This window comes from Cinclus cinclus, chromosome 21 (genome assembly GCF_963662255.1).
Source record: "Cinclus cinclus chromosome 21, bCinCin1.1, whole genome shotgun sequence".
Lineage (NCBI taxonomy): Eukaryota > Metazoa > Chordata > Aves > Passeriformes > Cinclidae > Cinclus > Cinclus cinclus.
This window is the reverse complement of record NC_085066.1, coordinates 9,829,106-9,848,572: the sequence shown is the minus strand read 5'-3', so window position 1 is coordinate 9,848,572 and position 19,467 is coordinate 9,829,106. Positions and strand designations below refer to the sequence as shown.

The following is a 19,467-nucleotide window of genomic DNA, read 5'->3' as shown; positions in this document are numbered from 1 at the left end:
AGATAATGCCATGGGGTGAGGTTTCCCAGCTAGTTTTGCAGCCTGTGCCAGATGCCCTCTTATTTTACCCTTACTCCCATGCATGTAAATCGGGATATGATCCCAAATGGGCAACACAGGGGGTGACAACTCATTTCCCTGCTCAGAAGACGAGGTGGAGGAAATCCCAGAGAGTGCAAGGAGTTCTTCCAGCCTGGCTCACCTGAAAATAGGGAAAGAGATGGGCTTTGCTGCCATGGAATAAGGGTTTGGTGAGAGGGTTGGAGCACCCCTGCCTTTGCTCAGGAGTCTCCCTAACATGTGTGCCATGGATATTTTGTGTTGCAGGACAGTAGTGATGCCCATTGCTAATGAGTTTGCCCCAGATGTTGTGCTGGTGTCGTCTGGTTTCGATGCTGTGGAAGGGCACCCCACACCCCTTGGAGGATATAATCTGTCAGCAAAGTGTAAGTGGGGGCTTTACTTCTGCTGCTGTCCTTGGGATTAAAGGAGAGTGTTCCCAGATTTTACCTTGCAGGGTCTGTTTCAGATCTTTCATTTCAATGGCAAAACTTCCATCCTTTTTCTTTGAATTTTTGTGGCATTTATCTTTTTATAATGCATATTTTGGCCTGACTGAAGCCTTAATTTTATTTTTTTTTGAAACATTGCATATTTCAACTTTGAAATATTCAATATATAATATTGTGTAATTTATTTGTAGTCACATCTCTGCTGAATTAGAGAGTTATGCTGGCATTAATATAAAATTGCAGAAAAGGCCATACCAGCTGTAAACACTCTTGTTGATACCACAAATCCATTTCTTCCTCCAGGACACCTTATTAAAATTTTGAGCTGAATATTTCTGCTCTTCACCTTGGAATTAATTATAGAGACCCACAAACCCTCCTTTTTGCTTCGGGTCTGGGATATTTTTGGGAGATGCACTGAAATCCCCCCTCCCCAGGTTATGTGGAGTTTACCTGGCGGCATTTTGTTCAAATGAATCCAGAGGACAGGTTTCTTGCAAAAAGGGTTTTATTATTATTTTTTAAGAGTTTGTTCCAGCCAGGAAAGTTGTTCTCTGCAGTGAACTTTAAAACCTCATAAGGGAGCTGAACCTATTAATTTTATATAAGAATAAAGTGAAATAGGTTTACAGGAGACAAGTTCCTTAAGATATCCAGAAACACTTGGGAAAGGGAAGGTTTTGTTTACCTGCTGTTGAATTTGCCATGCTCTGCTCCTGTCACAAAGGCAGTTACAGCTTGGCAGTGGATGTTTTTCACTGCCTGTTTATTTGTTAATTTGCCCACTGCAAAGGCACTCACTCCAAAGTGGAAAGCAGGGAGTGGGGACGGAGGGTAGAAATTCCCTGGCTTTTCCTTTGTTTGGCTTTTTAATTTTTTTTTTCCTTCTCCTGGAGGGGGAAGGTTGCTTTGAGGACACATTTTTTAAATCCTCGCCTCTTGGTTCTGTTTTGTTTAAAGGGGGGCAGAAATGTATTGTGTGTCATCTGATCAAAGTGCCGCATGCCCCTGGAATTTTTATAGCATATTATGGACGGGAAGAGCCGTCTGCTGAGAACGAGATGTCAAACCTAAATCTCTCTGGGGCACTGCTCTGCTGCTATCCTGACTCAAACTGGGCTGATCTCCCTTCCTCCTCCTTCCCCCAAGGCAACATCCAGCAGAAATCCACCCCTTTCCCTGCTTCCCTGTTGACTGCTGGCTTTAATTTGGGGTGCTGAGGGGTGGCAAGGGGAGGATGGTGATGCTCTCAGCTGGGGCGGTGCTGGTGGGGGACACACGGATCCATCCCAGGGAAGCCGTGTCTGGAATTAAAAAGCCCAACCTGGCTTGTGTTATGTGCTGAGCCCTTTCAAATCCCCGCTGGGTTTTTAATGTGATGTAATTCCTCTCCCTAATTCTTTGATCCTCTGCCAGGAGCCTGATTCCAGCCGCCACCTTTGCCCTTCTCCTGCATTTCCTCTGTTCCCTCGTTGCAGGCTTCGGGTACCTGACGAAGCAGCTGATGGGGCTGGCTGGGGGCCGCGTCGTGCTGGCCCTCGAGGGTGGCCACGACCTCACCGCCATCTGCGACGCCTCGGAGGCTTGTGTGTCTGCCCTGCTGGGAAATGAGGTACAGGCACCCCCAAAACCTCCTTCCCCCTTGGGTTGGGGCATCTCATCCTCCCCTCTGCCAAGTGTCTGTCATGGTTTTGTGTCCTTCTGACACTTGGTGTTTTAAAGAGTGTTTGTTTTATGTGTAAAAACCACCTGTGCTTTGCAGTCCATGCCATGAGGGAGACAGCTAACAATGATTTTTTTTTGGGTTTGTTCTTTCTCCAAATAATTTGTTTTGTGCTCTTTGGAAAACAGCTCTTTTAATTAATTTCTGAATTCACTGTGCAAGCCTTCCCTTCTCTTTGCCCCCCTCTCTAGTCCTACAGCCTATGCCTGTTCTGTGGGGCAGCTTGCTTGACATGGTTTGCAGCTGGATTTTTTCCTTGGAGTTACATTTTCTATTTTCTGCACGCTGTTGTATAGGAAAAGCCTTGGTTGTGTCAGAGAAATTGTCTAGAAAGATTAGGGGGGTGTTTGCAAGGTAAGAGCCGGACAGAGAAGTACAGCAAGATGTCGGATTATGAAGAGCTCAGGGTATTTTCCTACAGAGAAAACTGTAGATACTTCATCTTTTCTGTATTTCCCCCCACTTATAGTTGGTGGGAGGAAAGAAGGAACACCACATCTACACATCTTTTAAATCCCTGCAGGGATGGTGGCTCCATCACTGCCCTGCACAGCCTGACTCAGTGCCTGAGCACGCTTCCAGCGAAGGAATTTTCCCTAATATCCAACCTAAACCTCCTCTGGTGCAACTTGAAACCATGTTTGAGGGCTTTTGAGTATGATTAGTTTGGGCCGAGGTGCAGCACCAGAGGAGCCAAGCACTGGGTCTGTCTCCAGTGGGAGCTGATTTCTGGGGAGGGATGTAGTTCAGTGACCGTCAGGTGTCTGGGGAGATGGAGAGGGAGCTTGGATCTGCATAGAAGTGTGGAGCAGTTTGACTTCTAGCCTGTTGGATAAGTGCTCTGTCTTGGAGTATCCACACTCAGCATTAAGGGGCAGGTTTGAGTAGCCAGGCCAGGAGAGAAACCAGCTGGGATTCATCAGAAGCACCTGCTTCCACCATCCAGCATCCCAGCTCCCTGTGTCCAGGGAGCATCCTGCTCCTTTTGCTTGGCCAGGCAGTTCTGAGAAAGCTCTGGGCACAGGGAATGGCTTCAGCCTGCACTCAGCCCTCAGGACAGCTGAAAACTCAGAAGGCAGCTGCTACACCAGCATGGAAACAGGGGAATTCCAGTGGTGGGGCACTGGCACAGGGTGCCCAGAGAAGCTGTGGCTGTCCCTGAATCCCTGGAAGTGTCCAAGGCCAAGTTGGATGTGGTTTGGAGCAACTTGGGATAGTGGAAGGTATCCCGGCCCATGGCAGGGGGTGCGACTGGATGAGCTCTAAGGTCCCTTGTAAGCCAGACCATCCTGGGGTTCTGTGAGGTGTTCATTGTAGCACCCAGCTGTTTTAAGTGGTCACCACAGAGAGTTGCTCTGGCTCACAGGTGCAGGATGCACTTGGAAAGGGAAGCAGTGGGAATAACACCCTGGAGGATGTTGTTACTGCTGCTAGATGTGCTCCTAGGATCTCGGGAGGCTGACTGCAACCACGTGCACTAAATAAGTGCTTGATTCAAGCCACAGATGTGTTTGGGAGTGTGTGGCTGTGGGGAAAGCTCAGTACTCAGGATACTTTGAGTGCTTGGGGTCTGAGTGGTTACATTGAGCAGAGGGAATATTGATCCTTAAAGGTAAAAAACATTGATTATTTTAATCACATCTACAAGGACACTTAAAACACAGAGCTGCTCTCACTGGTGCTAGGTGGGCTGTGCAGATAGGCTAATATTCCCTGGCTTACCCACACATCAGAAAGCAGGAAGCGCTCATTTTATCCAGGTCTTCCCTCGAACCTTTTGAAGGCAAGGGAGTCGGGGGGGGAACGGCTGCAGCTCTGTGCCACGGCCCTTTGATGCGGTTTGATCTACAGCGTGTCAGAGGATCCTGCCTTCACACACATGGACAGGCAGCTGTGGCCAGGGCAGGCTGCAGGGAGCTGGGCTGGCTGCTGGAGCTGAAGCCGTCCTGGAGCTCCACCGGGGCTGGTAGGAAATGAGGGGAACGGTGCCAGCCCCTCGAGCGCCGGTGTCCACCGGCTGAGATCAAAACTGCCGTGTCGGGTGAAGCATGGGGCGAGCACGGGAGCCAGCTCCTTTCCAACCTGCCAGGAAATTAAACCAGAGCTGGGGCTGTGCAGCTGATCACTGCTCTGGGGAGGGGCTCAGGGCTGGGGAATGGACCTGCACTGCTGTGGTGGCAGAAGCTCACAGGGCTGCAGTGGAAATAAGAGGTGGGTCTGGTGAAGGGACAGACTTTGATACAGCTGAGAGAGTTTGGATCATTCAGCTTGGAGAAGGCTCCAGGGAGAAGTCTTCCAGTGCCTGAAGTGGCTCCAAGAGGACAGGAACTTTGGACAAGGTCCTGATGGGACAGGAAAAGGGGGAATGGTTTTAATCCATTTCAACCACAGAGGGCAGGATTAGGTGGGGCTTTGAGAAGGAATTGTTCGCTGTGAGGGTGGGGAGGCCCCAGCACAGGGTGCCCAGAGAAGCTGTGGCTGCCCCTAGATCCCTGGAATTGTCCAAGGCCAGGTTGGACACTGGAGCATGGAGCAGCCTGGGACAGTGGAAGGTGTCCCTGCCCATGGGAGAGGGTGGGACGAGATGAGTTCTAAGATTCCTTCACCCCCCCCAGCATTCCATGATTCCCAGGTCTGCTGATGGCAGTCCAGACCATTTAGCCACCGTTCCTCTTCCATGACCCTGCAGAGCTGCTCAGTCTATTGTGGGCATCACCAACCTCTGCCCTTCAAACAACAAGGTGACGACAACCAGGTGCTTCATGCCCAGAGTTTTTTTTCTGCCTTTTCTCCAGGCTGAGGCTTTTGTGATTGTTATTTCAGGAGGAGGAGTGTGCTCTGGAATTGGGAACGTGCTTTGTCTCAATGTCATCCAAGGGGCCTCAGAAAGCTCTTTCTCAAAGACTCATCCAGGAATTGCTTTTGCATTCACTTAATGTCATATAGAAACCAGTTTGGAGCAGAACTATTTTTAGAGTGGAGAATTAATAAAAAGTGCAATCCATAATTACTAAATCTGGAATGCAGCATCCCGTGAAGTACCTATGGAATGGCTACCATGTGCTCATAAGAGCAGTCTTGGCTGCAGCTTCTCTTGGCTTTGAGGAGAAGTTAAACTTTGCCATAGATATTTTTAACTATTAAACTCTAACTGTTCTTTGCTGGGGAACATTCCTGGTTGGGCCTTGAGTGCTGATTTCAGCAAGTTACCAGCAGTGGAAATCTCTTTGTTTTGGACAGCCCTCCTTGGAGGTTTGGGATTAATTCATTAATTAGTGGAGAACCTGAAAGGGCAGAGGTATCTCCTCTTCTTGGGTTTTTCTAAAGGAAATCAAATAAATCCTAAAACATTCCTCCAGCAGTGCTGTCAGGCCTTTCCCTGGGATGGCATAGGCGTGTACCCACCGCAGAACTGACGAGTGGGAGGCGTCCCTGCCCGTGGCAGGGGATGGAATAGGATGAGCTTTAATGTCCTTTCCCACCAAAAGCATTCCAGGATTCAATAGTAACCTTTGGTGTTCCACTCTCTCACTCCAGCTTGACCCTCTTCCAGAGAAGGTTTTCCAGCAGAGAGCAAATGCTAATGCGGTGCATTCCATGGAGAAAGTCATCGAGATCCACAGTGAGTGCAGCCCCACTGACCCAGATGCTTCCCTGGGGGACACCCCTTGGGCTTCTCCATCGTTCTGCCAGCTCTGTGCTCCCATCTCCCAGTTTCCTGGCCATCACTGCACCCTGAACTGGGTTTGTGCAGCCACAAACTGGTGTTGCTGTGGATGGAGCCGTGCCCAGCAAGGTCTTAGCCCTTCAGGGGGTATTACAGGATCAGAGCCTAGGTTAGATTGGAAAAGACCTTCAGGATGATCTAGTCCAGCTATTAACCCGACAATAATTAAAAATGCTAAAATCTCTGTAACGGAAAGACTGTCCTGCCATTAGAGGGTGCTCTCACTTCTTCAAAAGCAATTCAAAACCTCTGCATAACACAAGTCTTGTTGGGTGTTGTGGCACCCATTAATTAGGAGTGGATAGATATGGAAATGAAGCAGGCTGTCAGGCACAGGCTGGGATTCTTGGGATGTCCTGGGCAGGGCCAGGAGTTAGACTCAGTGATCCCTCTAGGTCCCTTCCAAGGATATTCTATGAGTTTTGCTGGCAGTTGTTGATATTCTAGGTTTCTTTAGCCAGGGAGTTTAAAATCATTGCTTTGAACCTTGTCTGGAGAAATTCTTGGAAATTCTTTCCTCTGGAGCTTTCCCTGTGCTCCTCCCAATGCAAAAGGATGTCAAACTGTTGACATAAAAAAATACACTGGAGGTTGAAGCTTGGACATGGTGGTCTTGGAGGTCTTTTCCAACTTTAATGGCACTAAATACACCTTGCACTTCTTTAGTCTTCGGGGACTTGCCCACTGAAACACGTGGCAGTCAGCAGCTGGATCCAGATCTGGACTGCATCCTTCCCTCTTCTGCATTTTTTGGTAGAGAGACATTTCCAGGTGCATTTTTCCTTGGGTCTAGAAGTTTCTGGCAGATTTGAAGTGGGAAGGAATTGTTTTTTTGAGAATCTAAGGCCCTTAAAGTGAGAGCATGGATCAGATGAGTGTTCCCTGGGCAGTTCTGAGCCGGTGGCTGGGTTTGGGAAAGCAGGAGCTGGAATGGTGCCCTGATGGCCCTGTTGTCACCTGTCCCCCAGGCAAGTACTGGCATTCCCTGCAGCGTTTCGCCTCCACGGTGGGATATTCCCTGGTGGAGGCCCAGAAGTGTGAGAATGAGGAGGCAGAGACAGTGACGGCCATGGCATCGCTGTCAGTGGGCGTGAAGCCGGCGGAGAAGAGGTCAGTGGTTTCCTGTCACGTTCCTAGGTGTGCCCAGGCAGGAGGAGCAGACTTGCAGGTTAATCCTCTCCTTTCAGTCACTGCTGCTGCATCCCCCACATCCCCTGTCCTCTGTGGTGGGTTCCCAAAAGACCTTCCAGGCTGCAGGAGAGCTGTAGAGCCATGAGCTCTGTGCGTGCACCCTGTGCCTTAGCCTTCTGCTCCTCCGAGTATTGCTTTGGACCACAAAAAGGAATTTATTTTGCTGGGGAAAATGTTCATGTTGCCTAAGCGAGATTGTCCATAAACCTTTGTTGGTGGCGAGTTTAATTCCAGGTGATCCCAGCTGGCCGAGTAGTAAAGTGGTGGGAACATAGGAAGTGAGGCTTGGCACCACAAATTGCCCAACTATGTCATGTCCAACCCTCTTTTCTCTCTCCCCTCCTTCTCCCACCCTGCCTGGCTGTGCAATCCCTCAGACCTGATGACGAACCCATGGAAGAGGAGCCTCCCCTGTAGCATCCACCTTTGAGCTGGAGTTCTCCTGTCTGTTCGTCTTCGTCTTGAAGCTCTGCCAAGAAGCTTTCTCTTGTTACTCCTGCGTTCTGTCATAGTTATTTCCCGAATGTGGAAGGACAGCCAGGTGTAAAGCAAAGCAAGCGACAAAAAAACCACAAATCTCTCCACATCTCTGAGTCTCTTTTTGCCGAGAAAAACCACACTGGTGAAGAGCAGCAAAGGACTGACACGTTGGGCACTCTTCCTCTGGTCCTCACTGGAAGTGGAAAGAGGAACGATGCCCGGGAAGTCTTTGGCAGAGTTGCCAAACAAAAAAAAAACAACAACAAAAAAACCCAAAAAAACAACAACAACAAAAAAAAACAAACAAAAAACAAAACAAAAAAAACAAAGCAAAACAAAACACAAGAATAACAAAGAAATCAAAGATTCAACAACACAAATCAAACAAACCTTAACATAAAACTGGTGCTTACAAAGTTGATTACCCACAACTGAGCAATCTCCGCTTGAACCACTCAACCCATTGTGTACTTTCTTTTCTTGGATATTTGGAAATGGCTCTTGCCTGCCTGTGAGTCAACAACAGCTCTTGTCGGAATGGGGACAAGATTGGGAGATGATGGTGAATTTTTAATGGGAGGGACAGGGAATGAGGGACTCATCTGACACCTAAAGGAAAGGGAAGCAGAAGTGGGGGGGAACAGTAGCCCAGATGGAGTCGGCTTTATTGTCTCCAAAGCCATCTGAAGATGAGTTTGTGCCTTTTTTTTTAATTGATGGATTTGGTGCAGCTGGATTTTCTGAAGTTTGAGGAACAATGCCTTAAGTAAAAATTAATTAAAAAAAAAAAAGAAAAGAAAAAAACCACACAAAGAACACAGCAGTTCCTGAATATTTTTCCTCTGGTTGGAAAAGCCAAGGACTGCCATCAGGAAGGAAGACTTTTTGGCTTGTGCTGGCATGATGATGGGAAGCAGGCATCAGCTGAACAGAGCGTCTCCAAAAACTGTCAACAAGTTTGGATTTGTTTTGTTTTCTTTCATTGATGTTTCAGAGAAAAAAAAAAAAAGGAAAAAAAAATAAGGTAGTTGCCAGGAAAGTGGCAAATACTGTTGGGTCTTTGAAATTCAACCATTTTTTAACAACCGATTTTCAAATGTTTTCTCTCTCTTTTACATGATCTAGTAATTGAACTTATCAATTTGGTTGTTGAAGCATGTATTAGACACAAATGCAGGTTTTAAGACTGGAATGCTTTTTATTAAAAGCAACTAGCATGAGATATTGCTTAAATTGTTAGATATAAATATATATATATGTGTATAATGTATATTCCAAATGTATTCCAAGCTTAGAAACCGGATTCCTCTGAATTATTGAGAAAAATATTTATGATGCATTTATAGAAAAAAAGACAAAAAAATGTATGTAATAAATGCATACTCTTAACAGTAGCCATTGGAAGCTCCCTAGGGACAGATTTGGGAATTGTAACAAGGTCAAAGGTGCTTTTGGAAAAGGATCCAGGTTGAAACTTGAGGACATTTCAGGCAACAGGTTGGGAAGATTTTCAGAAAGCCAACACTTTAGCCACTGGGCAACTACCCTAAACATTTGTATTTTAATTTAAGGTTTTTAGTTGTGATCCTTTTCTAACAAAAACAAGAAAAAAAAAAAGTTTTTTATAGCAAAGATGGTAAATTTGCTGTTAATTTTTATATGGATATTTTCCAAAACCCTCCAGAAGCCTTGTTTGTGTGACTCTGATATTTCTTTTCCATTTGGCAGGTTGCCTTTCCGAACGGCAATAGCATCTAAACCTTTCTTCCTCCCTCTTTTCTTGCTTATAATTACATGGATTTCCCTTTTTTTATTATTTTTTAAATTTTATTTTCTGTATTGTTTTCTCTCCTTTTCCTCAACTCTTCTGTACAGTGAGCAGCTTTCTGCAGGTGTAAGGAACCGTGGGCAGAATGACAGTTTGTTTTTTTCTGGGAAAGGGCATGTTTTATGGAGGAGGAGGAGGAGGAGGAGGGACTGCAATGGGCTCTTCTGTTGTTCCAATTCTGCCGACTGTATATTTCCTCAGCTCTCTTGCAGTAGCTATGTAAAGAAAATAAGGAATTTTCTTACCTGGTAGCATTCAGTGGGCGATGCCTTTGTCTGGCCCTTGGCTCCTGGTGCTGCCTCCCTCGGGAGGGCTCCTTGGACACTCCAGGACCGCCAGCGTTTTCTCTCTGCCGGACATGCCCACAAACTCCCCACTTCCTCTCTCCCTCTTTTTCTCCCCTCTTTTGCTTCCTGGCACTGGGAGGGGTTTTGGAGGCATTTTTTTTTCACCCCCCACCTCGAAGAGGTCATTGCCTCCCGGGAATGCTGGGTGGGAGAGTGGAGCGTCTTCGCAGGGACAGCACTCCCGGCATGCCTTCCTCCAGCAGTGTAGGACAGCACATCCCTCTTCCCAGCATAGCTTCTCCTTAACCACCCTTCCTTCTTTTGTCCTGTTCCCATGCTGATTGGCGGGATTGCTTCCAGTAACTTCTCTTCTTTCCAGTTCTCGAAGCAGCCGCTTTCGTTCTGTTCAGGACTTGCTGGCTGGAGGAATCAGGAGCATGACCCCACGCTGGAGGCTTTTGTTTCCCTCCTTGATTTTTAGCGCAGTTTCAAAACCAGACACTACAGCATTTGAGTGGTGCAAACCCAAGTACATCCAAAAATCCCAAAAAGCTCTGGTGGCAAGGCCCATCCTTGGTATATCCTAAAAAATCCTCCCGCGTGAGAGCGCCATGTACCTGGGGATGTTGTGGTTTGGGGTTTTCCTCCATCTGACAATGCTGCTGCTGTGATCTCAAATCCATCCGGCTGCCGAATTTGGTGACTGACGTGGGGTTTTTCTCCCTGTGCCATGGGCAGTGCCTGTGTTTACACCTCCCTTTCTGTTGTCAGCTCTTTCCCAGAAGGTTTTTGACATTTCTCCTCCCAGTCATGGAGAAGCTTTTTCCTTCCTTTTTGTGTTCCTGGCAGCCACCGGCCCGCCATGCTGAGCTGGTTCTTTTGGAAAACCCAGTGGAACTTGTTGGGATGTCCTTCCTTCCTTCCTTCCTTCCTTCCTTCCTTCCTTCCTTCCTTCCTTCCTTCCTTCCTTCCTTCCTTCCTTTCCTTCCTTTCCTTCCTTTCCCTCAGCTTTTTGCTGGGATGGGAAGATTTTTCCTGAGACTACAGAGCTTGTCTCCTCCAAACTCCCAGCAATGTGGATTTGATTTGCAGTATCCCCTTTATCCCTGGGAATGCTCTTCCCTGGGCTGTGACCTTCCCTGGGGATGCTTTTCCATGGGGATGCTTTCTGGGCCCAGTGCAGGCACAGAGAGAGGGGAGGGAGCCCTCATTTTTAGGCTCTCCAGGGTTTTTTTCACCTTTTTGAGCCATTAAGCTTTTTCATTTCAGATGACTTTGCCATGGGTGGCCGAGCCAGCAGGGTGGGAGCCCAGGATGTTCCTGCATCCCAGCACGTGCTGCCCAGGGCATCCTTTCTACCTTCTTGGGAAGAAAAGGAACATGTTTCCATCCTCTTTACAGTGAAGTGAAGCCCAGTTTGCAGTACACAATTAACCATTGGGGGTTTTGTTTGTTTGTTTGTTTTTGTTTGTTGTTTTTTTTTGGTTGGTTGGTTTAATTTGGTTTTTTTGTTGGTTTTTTTTTTTTTTACTTTCAATACAAAACATTCCTTTTTTTATTAGTCATGGTCATGTATTCATTCCATTCTTCCTTTTGTAAACTTTTTGGGCCCACGTTCTTTTACGGGCATTGGTATATATAAATATATATATAAATATATATGAATATATTTTTTTAAGTTTCCTACACCTTGAGGTTGCATGGTCTGTAAGGTTGGCATGTCTTTATATTGTATACAGATTTTTGCACGCCAAACTTGGCAGCTTTGAAAATTATAATGAGAAAACAAAAACAAACTAAAAAAATAAGAGGTGGTTTGGGGTTTCTTTGGGTTGGTTTTTGTTTTGGTTTGGTTTTATATTGTTTTTTTGTTTTTTTTTTTCCTCTCATGGCATTTGTGGAGACTAAAGGTTGGGATGTTGTTGTCACATGCACTCACCCACACAGCTACACACCAAGGAAGGAGAGTGGGAATTTGGTTTTTTTTGGAGTCTTATTGAACGTAATAAGAAGAAATTGTGCTTTTTATTGTTAAAAAGAGTTAATAAAAAACAAAAAGGACTGCTTAAACATTTCTCATTTTAAGAAGAAAAGCAAAAATAACTAAGAAGTTTATCTAGCACTTGTGACTTACCAATAATAGAGTTTATTGTATTTATGTGGAAACAGTGTTTTTAGGGAAACTACACCGAACACACCAAGTAAACTGCCTGTGTCATTATTATTATTATTATTGTTATTATTATTTTCCTTTGGGTTGGTGTTTTTGCTTTGATTTCTTGGCTGGGTGGGGAGGTTGGATGCAACCCTTGTGTCAACACAGAGTCATTCATTCCGAGGAGCCGGATGGATGGATGGATGGATGAGGAGGACTTTAAAGAGTTAACTCTTCAGCACAGCTGTGTTAACTTTTTTAAGAAATTACTTTTACATGATGTATTATTGCTCGGTTTCACTTTAAGCAGTCGTGTACTGTGCAACACTGTGGTTTAAAAACGAGACTTTACAGCGAAAGGCAAAATGTGTTTCTTCATTGTCATGAAGCTGGGCTCGTTCTCAGCTCTTCTTCACTTTGTCTTTGATATTGATGATGAAAAAGAAAAAAAAAGTATCCTATTGAAAGAAAATAAATTAACACTTTCTGTGCTCCATAGTGGAGGCGCTATTTTCCAATTTATGAGGATGACAAACTTATATATATAATATATATATAAAAGTGGGGGCAGGGAGGGGGGGAAGGGGTTGAAACATTATTCACCCGAGAGCTTATTACAGATATGTAGTATCAAAAAGTTGTAACTATATTATATTCTACTTTATACCTATACATGCTCAGTATGACGTCACCATTGGTAGCAGCTACCGGTTTCCGCTGTAATTTAGATAAAATTTCACTCTTCTTGTATGGACCCTACTTTCAGTGATGGTAGCATTCTTTGTGCTCAGTTTTCCAATGGTCCTTTCTTTTAAATTGGTGGAGTTGGAATATTTTTCTCATTCTTGTTTTTTTCTTTCTTTGTTTTATTTTATTTTTCTCTTTTCTCTTTTTTCTTTCTTTGTTTTTTTTTTTTTTTAACTGGCCAATGGTGTCTTTCTCTGACAGTACCGACTTCAATTTCAACTTTATTAGGAGTCCAGTATTTTGTACCACATTATGACAACTTGTTATTCTTGTGGTGTAAATAAAAGAAAAAAGTTAATTATAATATCACCCAGGTTTCTGCTGCTGATCTTTCCTTCCTCTGCTGGTATAGGATGTTTCATCTGCTGGATTCTTGGTGTGTCGTGGAAGGGGTACTTGGTGCCAGAGTGGGTTTTTGGGACAAATATACCCATGTCCATGTTGGGGTGTTCATGGAAAAGTTCCTGGAGTTTCCTGGTTTCCTCTGGCTCCCAGGTGCACATTGACAAGTGCCTGCAAAAAAAAAATTGAATTTCCAGCTGAAGCAGCTCCACCTTTATACCTTTCATGGCCTTTTTCATCCAATATTTTCCCTCTTACTGGCTTCCTGCTTGTCTCCGGAGCCCCCTGAGCCATCCAAAAGCCTTCTGCTCTACGTGTGTCACCTGGAATTGCCCTGTGGTCACAGGGGAGGCTGCTACACTTCGCTTCTGAGCTCCTTGCAGCAGCAGGCTGGTGTTCACCCAGGGATCCTCATGGCAGCGGCAGGGGAAGGGGAGAGCTTGCAGAGAAAACTCGGGATCCTCACGATTCCCTCAGCAGTGAAGCATCCCCTGCTGCTCCAGCATGATTCATGGGAAGCATGGAATGGTTTGGGCTGGAAGGGTATCCAGGAGGTCCCCTCTCATCCCACCCCCTCCCATGGGCAGGGACACCTTCCCCTGTCCCAGGCTGCTCCAAGCTCCAGTTTCCAACCTGGCCTCGGACACTTCCAGGGATCCAGGGGCAGCCACAGCTTCTCTGGGCACCCTGTGCCAGGGCCTGCCCACCCTCCCAGGGAACAATTCCTTCCCAATATCCCATCCATCCCTGCCCTCTGGCAGTGGGAAGCCATTCCCTGTGTCCTGTCCCTCCATCCCTTGTCCCCAGTCCCTCTCCAGCTCTCCTGGATCCCCTTTAGGCTGGAAAGGGCTCTGAGCTCTCCCTGGAGCCTGTATTTGTGCAGAGTGTGGGTGTGGTGATTATTTTAGGACCATGATCTGGGGGTTCCAGACTGGCTGGGAGGGCACCTGCTGCTCCCAGGAGCTGGAAGAGCTCATTTCTAGGAGTGAAATCCCACTGCTGGGTGATCCACCCTTGTTTGGAGGGGTGGGGGCTGTTTCAGACACAATCCCAGCCCCCATGCCAGGCATCCTCTCACCTGGAATGCTCTGAGCTTACTGTGGCCACAGGGGCATAAACCTGAGGGGAGGTTTGAGCTCAGTGCTGTGTCACCTGCTGCTTTAGCCACGGGAGTTTTTACAGCCAGAAATCTGATAACCCAAATGAAAATGACATTGTGCTGCAAGGAATATGATCCAACAGGATTTTGAGGTGGTTCCCTTGTGGCTTCTGCAATGTGTGCCCAGGGCTGGGTGTGAGGGATGGATGCCCAGCCTGGCACTGGCACACCTTTTCCAGGGCTCTCGCTGGGTTTAATTTGCTTAATTTCACCTGTTTTCCTCATATTTTTAAAGGAGGAAGAGTCAGTTTCTCCCTCTGGGAAGCAAGTCAAGGCTTTGTGCTTTAGATCAATGCCTGTGGCAGTGGGAGCACTGCAGAGGGAAGAAAAAGGTCAAATTTTAAGTGTACAGCCTGAGCACACAGGGGGCAGGAGTTCAGTCTGTGCCAGCAAAACATCCTGCATTTGTGATGGAACTTGGATTTGGGTGGAGTAGAAATCTTCTCGTAAGGTTGGGTTGATCTCTTAAGGAGCTCTCTGAAGCTCACTTAGGGACCTGAGAGTTAATTTGTTGTACCTGCTTGGATGTGATGTGTTGGTGTAAGCTGCAAAGTTGCCCTGGGATAGAGAAAATGCTGAGAAAAATAGCGTGTGGAATGAAATTCCAGGGGATGTCAAAGGGACTGGGAGTTCCTGGCAGGGAGAGGATGGGAGGTGTTTCACATCGTTTCCCTGGAGGAAAATCCTGCGATCATTGATGGAAAGGTGCAATAACAGGGGCACATCCATGAATGTAAGAGCTTTCTGCCTGGGTATGGGAGAAAAGGCTGAAGCTGGGCCAAGGCAGGAGAAAGTTCATGGCAAGAGGGACACAGAGGGGCTGGAGCTCTTGGAGGTGCCGGAAAAACCAGGGCTGAGAGCAACAGAGAATATATTTTAAGAATTGTGGTAAAAAGCCCAGCTGGCCAGACTGTGGGGAAGGCACAGTCTGTCCTTTCCCCAGCAGCACAAGCTGGCAAAGCCAGTTCCTGCTGAGGATGGGGAATATATTCCCATTCTGTGGCTGTGCTAATGGAAGGCTTCAGCAGGAACAGGGCACATCCCAACCTAATTAGAAGCTCTGAGGGAAAAGACTCCTGGCTGGGGAACACAGAGAGGGGCCAGGTATCTTCTGGATGCCCACCAGGGAAAAGCAAACCTCTGTCCACATCTACAGCAAATGAAATTATTCCAGTAGCAGAAGGAAATGTTTGGGGGTGAAACAAAACCACCCCAAAATCTCACTGCTACACAGCAGAACTGGGGAAAATATTTCCTGTGTAGATTGGATTGCACAGCCAAGGCATCAGTGCACACAAGCCACAGGCAGGTGCCCTTTATCTGATTTATTACAGGCCCTTTTCAGTAATTTTCATCTATTTTTTAATTAATTCATTCCCCTGCCCTGAAGGAAGGGTTTGGAATCATAGAATCACAGAAAGGAACTTTAAAGATGATCTTGTTCCAGACCCCTGCCATGGCCAGGGACTCCTTCTTTAAATTCAATGCAATTAAAGGAAAAAAATTTAAAAATAGTTTGACTGTATTTAGAAGGATAAGGGTGCAGACAGAATGGTGTATTTGTGCTATATCAAGGCACAATTAACCAATGGTCACCAGCTTCAGAGTGCCTCCAGGAACAAGAAACCTGTTTCCCATTAAATCAGGAAGAGAATGGGGAGCAATTCCTGGACTTTAAAGGCAATTAAATACTCAGAGTCCTTGAGCAGGCTTTCAGAAGTTCACTCTTCAATTACATCTTTGAGTTTGAAGGGGGGAAAAATATAAAAAAACAAAAATCCCTTCCTTCCCCGCTAGCAGAGAACAATTCCTGCAATCCCCCCCAATCCCCGTGGATAATGCAGGCAGCGCGGGCCTTTGAGCTGGCTGGGTTCAGCTGGTGGTGAGCGGCAGAATTTCTGGAGCCCGTTTTTCCATCCAGGAGGAGGTCCCGGCGCTGCTGAGGGTCCCCGAGGCCAGCCCGACCCTGGCAGCAAATCCCTTCTGTGCAGCAGGAAAAGCTGGGGATGAAACCAAAGGGATGAAATACGGCTTTGGGAAAGGTGGAGAGAACTCTGACCCTGGAAGGGAGGGAAGTTGGGAGAGGAGAAGGGGCAAATCTCGCTGTGAGCATCCCGAGCCTGCCCCGTACCCCTGGCAAGGCTGGGGAGCAGCCAAGGGAAGAGGGGCTGCACCCCTCAGCTGGTTTTAGGGAATGTCTGAAGGCTGGGGCAGCCAGATGCCCAGCCCCACCTCTGGGGGATGCAGCTCCGGAGCAGGAGAAGGAAGAGGAGGAGGAAGAGGAGGGTGATGAATATCTGCACACCCGAACTCCAGAGTGGCTTCTGACTGGAAGCTGATCAGGGCTGCCTGGCTTCCCCTGGGCTGATGGATGGTAGCCCCTGACTCGCTGGGATGCTTTCCCTCGTTGTAGGGGCAGGGGATGCTTAGCCTGTGGTTGGTGAAGCAGCTCCAGGTTGGGGATAACAAATTGCCTTGGCCAGGTTTATCTGCTGGGCCCTGTGCTGTGCCAGTTCCTGCGAGTGCTGAAAACAAAGTTGGAATTGAGTTATTCTGGGCGGGCTGAAGGTTAATTGCTCTTTCATCTAAAGCTTCTCATATTTGACCTCTCTCCCCTTCATCTGTGACAGGAAATTCGATTTGCACTGTTGTTCCAAAACAATTCCTCTCAGCTCCCTTTGTGAGGCAGGACTGAAGGCTTGAGTATGCAGGGCTGCTTTCCAGCTCTGCTGTGGAAAGGCTTGGAGGAGGATGGAGAAAAGAGGAATCCAAGCAGGGCAGGGAAGTGTCTGCAGATTCCACCAGGGCTCCTCCAAAGTGCGTTTTGGATCTGCTCTGGGACACAGCTGGATCATGCCTCTGTTCCTAAGGATCCTGGCTCACCATGCCCATGCTGCTGGGCTGCTCAGCCAGTCCTTCCTGGTGCAGAGCCATACTGAAATTTTGTCTGGAGGCAGGGAAGTGACACAAAAACATGGGGCTTGGCAGCTCCCAACTTCCCTTCAGTTGGGAAACGTGGTGCCTTGGACTTATCATGGAATCCCTTTGGTTGGAAAAGCCCTCTCAGACCACAAAATCCAACCATTGCCCCAGCACTGCCAATCCCACCAGTGACCCATATCCCCAAGTGCCACATCCACATGGATTTTAAATCCCTCCAGGCATGGGTATTCCACTGCTGCCCTGGTAGCTGTGCAAATGCCTGGCCTCCCTTTCAGTGAAGAATTTTTTCCTCATATCTAACCTAAGCCTTCCCTGAGGGACTGAAGGGAATCCCATTCTGGGTTTCTCTGATCCTCCTGAGCAGAGCTGAACCATGCAGACAACCTGCAGAAGGATTGAAGGTATTTGTGGAGACTTCCAGGTGAGTATTTTCTCTTCCCCCTTATCCTACTCTAGGACAGTTTTCTTCTCCTACCTTGCCCTATCTGAAAGAGGTTTTACCTGTGTCATCCTCAGCTTTGGGATTTTGAGGAGTTGAATATACACAGCAGAGCAACTTCCAAAATAAGGAAATGAGAACTCACAGCAAAAATTCTCTGGAAAAACGCATTGGCTGACAGTGCTCAGGAGCAGCTCTCTAAGCAACACCTTTCTAAAGAAACTTAAAAATAATCTCCCAGTTCTGCTTTGGGTTGGATGGTTTTTCCTTCCCTCCCTTCCCCCCCTCCCCCCTCCCCCCACAATTAAATCTGTGAGCTCAAAGGAACACGTTGTATTTTGGCTGGTTGCTGGAAAAATCAATTGGAATGGGAAAAGACACCCTGGCTGCCACCAAATCCATCTGTTGGCTGAGCAGCATCACACTTGTCTTGCTGGGTGGCTGGAAAGAGCCAATTGGAAGCTCAAGTGCTTTCCCAACTTTTAGCTGGGTTTTCTTCTTTTCCAGACAACTTGGATTTTGCTTGGAACCTGTCTGGCAGTGTTTGGCTTCCTGCCTGCTTGGAGCCACGGCCTGTGGAGATTAATGACATGGAAAATGAGGAATGCTGGCCATAAAACTCTGAAATTGTGGGGAAAAGGCAGCTTAGAGAGGCAGCCTCTGGTGAGAAGGTGTGTGGCTGCTTCAGGGTTTGGGAATAATCCTGCTGCAGCAGGATTCTTTTCCCCATCCCCAGAAGTGTCCAAGGCCAGGTTGGGCACTGGGGCTTGGAGCAGCCTGGGACAGTGGAAGATGTCCCTGCCCAAGGCAAGGGGTGGAATGAGATGAGTTTTAAGGTCCCTTCCAACCCAAACCATTCTGGGGTTCTGAGATCTTAAAAAGAGTTATCTCATTAAGGGGCTGGAGTGCCCTGAGTACAACAAATCCTTCCCCTCCCGATGGAAATGGGAAAGTCCCCTGGGTGGAGGGTGCCTCCCTCCAGTAGGCAGCTGTGGTTAATTTTGAGCAGGGGAGAGGAAACCCGGGAGGATTATATCCAGAATTTTCCATGAGCCTGGCCTTGGCCTCCCTTGCACCCTGGGACACCCCCCTTCACCCCCAAGGTGGACAGGGGCTTCACCTCCTCCTAGATCTTGACTGCAATCCTTGCAGAATGGGAATTCTCGGTTTTGAAATGGGATGACCCATGGAAAGGATTCAGGAAACCCCCAGTCGGTGGGGACAGCACGTTCCTCAGGAATCTGTGCCTGGAATTGGCATCCTAAAGCCTTCAGGCAGCAGTGGCAGTGCCAGAACCCCCAGAGCTCTGGCTAAGCCAGAGGAGAGAGCTCTTCAAGAGCAGCCATGCCAGGAGCCTATATTCATTACAAAATTCACCTAGAAACACATTTGAGGTTTTGCTGTCCTGAGAGAAGGAGCTTGGTGACCTCTTGCTGGAGCAGGGCAGCTTGGCCATGGCCAGAGAAGGAGGATTTGCAGTGAGTGCAGCAAAGCTGGAGGAGCTTGGTGGGCAGGGATTTAGGATTCTGGGCCATGTCCCTCCCTGATCAGAACCCTGTGAAGGTGTGGGAGGAGGGACGGGGCTGTTTGAAGTCCCAGCCACCCACCTTCCTTTTCCAGCCCCTTTAACTGAGCCTGAACTTGATTAAATCAGCATTTCTTGGCTGGAAGTGGGGTGGGGACAGGTTCAGAGCTCCTGTAGCACCCACGAAAGCAGCACCATGCAGCATCGCCGCCCTGGAGGGGATAGATGTGGAGTTTGGCCCTTGGATTACTTTCTTTAACCCAAACTCAGGCCAACAGCACAAAACCTGGTGGGTAGGGAAGATGAGGGCTAGTGAGTCTTTAGGTAGGGAAAGGTGGAAATCACCTGGAAAGAATAAATACATATGTATGTGTATATATATATATATATATATATATATATATACATA

The 19,467-nt window shown here is 47.4% G+C and overlaps 1 protein-coding gene and 1 pseudogene across 1 annotated transcript in view; both read left to right on the top strand.

Moving 5' to 3' along the window:
- The window catches only part of HDAC4 (histone deacetylase 4), a 172,703-nt gene extending 162,159 nt beyond the window's left edge, over positions 1-10,544 (top strand). Inside the window, exons 23-27 of the mRNA XM_062506782.1 lie at positions 328-446; positions 1,991-2,124; positions 5,773-5,857; positions 6,931-7,072; positions 7,531-10,544. Of these exons, the coding sequence (XP_062362766.1) occupies positions 328-446; positions 1,991-2,124; positions 5,773-5,857; positions 6,931-7,072; positions 7,531-7,570 (520 nt within the window). The 3' untranslated portion in view covers positions 7,571-10,544. The remainder of the gene's footprint in view (positions 1-327; positions 447-1,990; positions 2,125-5,772; positions 5,858-6,930; positions 7,073-7,530) is intronic.
- A 904-nt stretch (positions 10,545-11,448) lies between these two features.
- On the top strand, positions 11,449-13,400 carry LOC134052290 (uncharacterized; annotated as a pseudogene).
- The last annotated feature ends 6,067 nt before the right edge of the window (positions 13,401-19,467 follow it).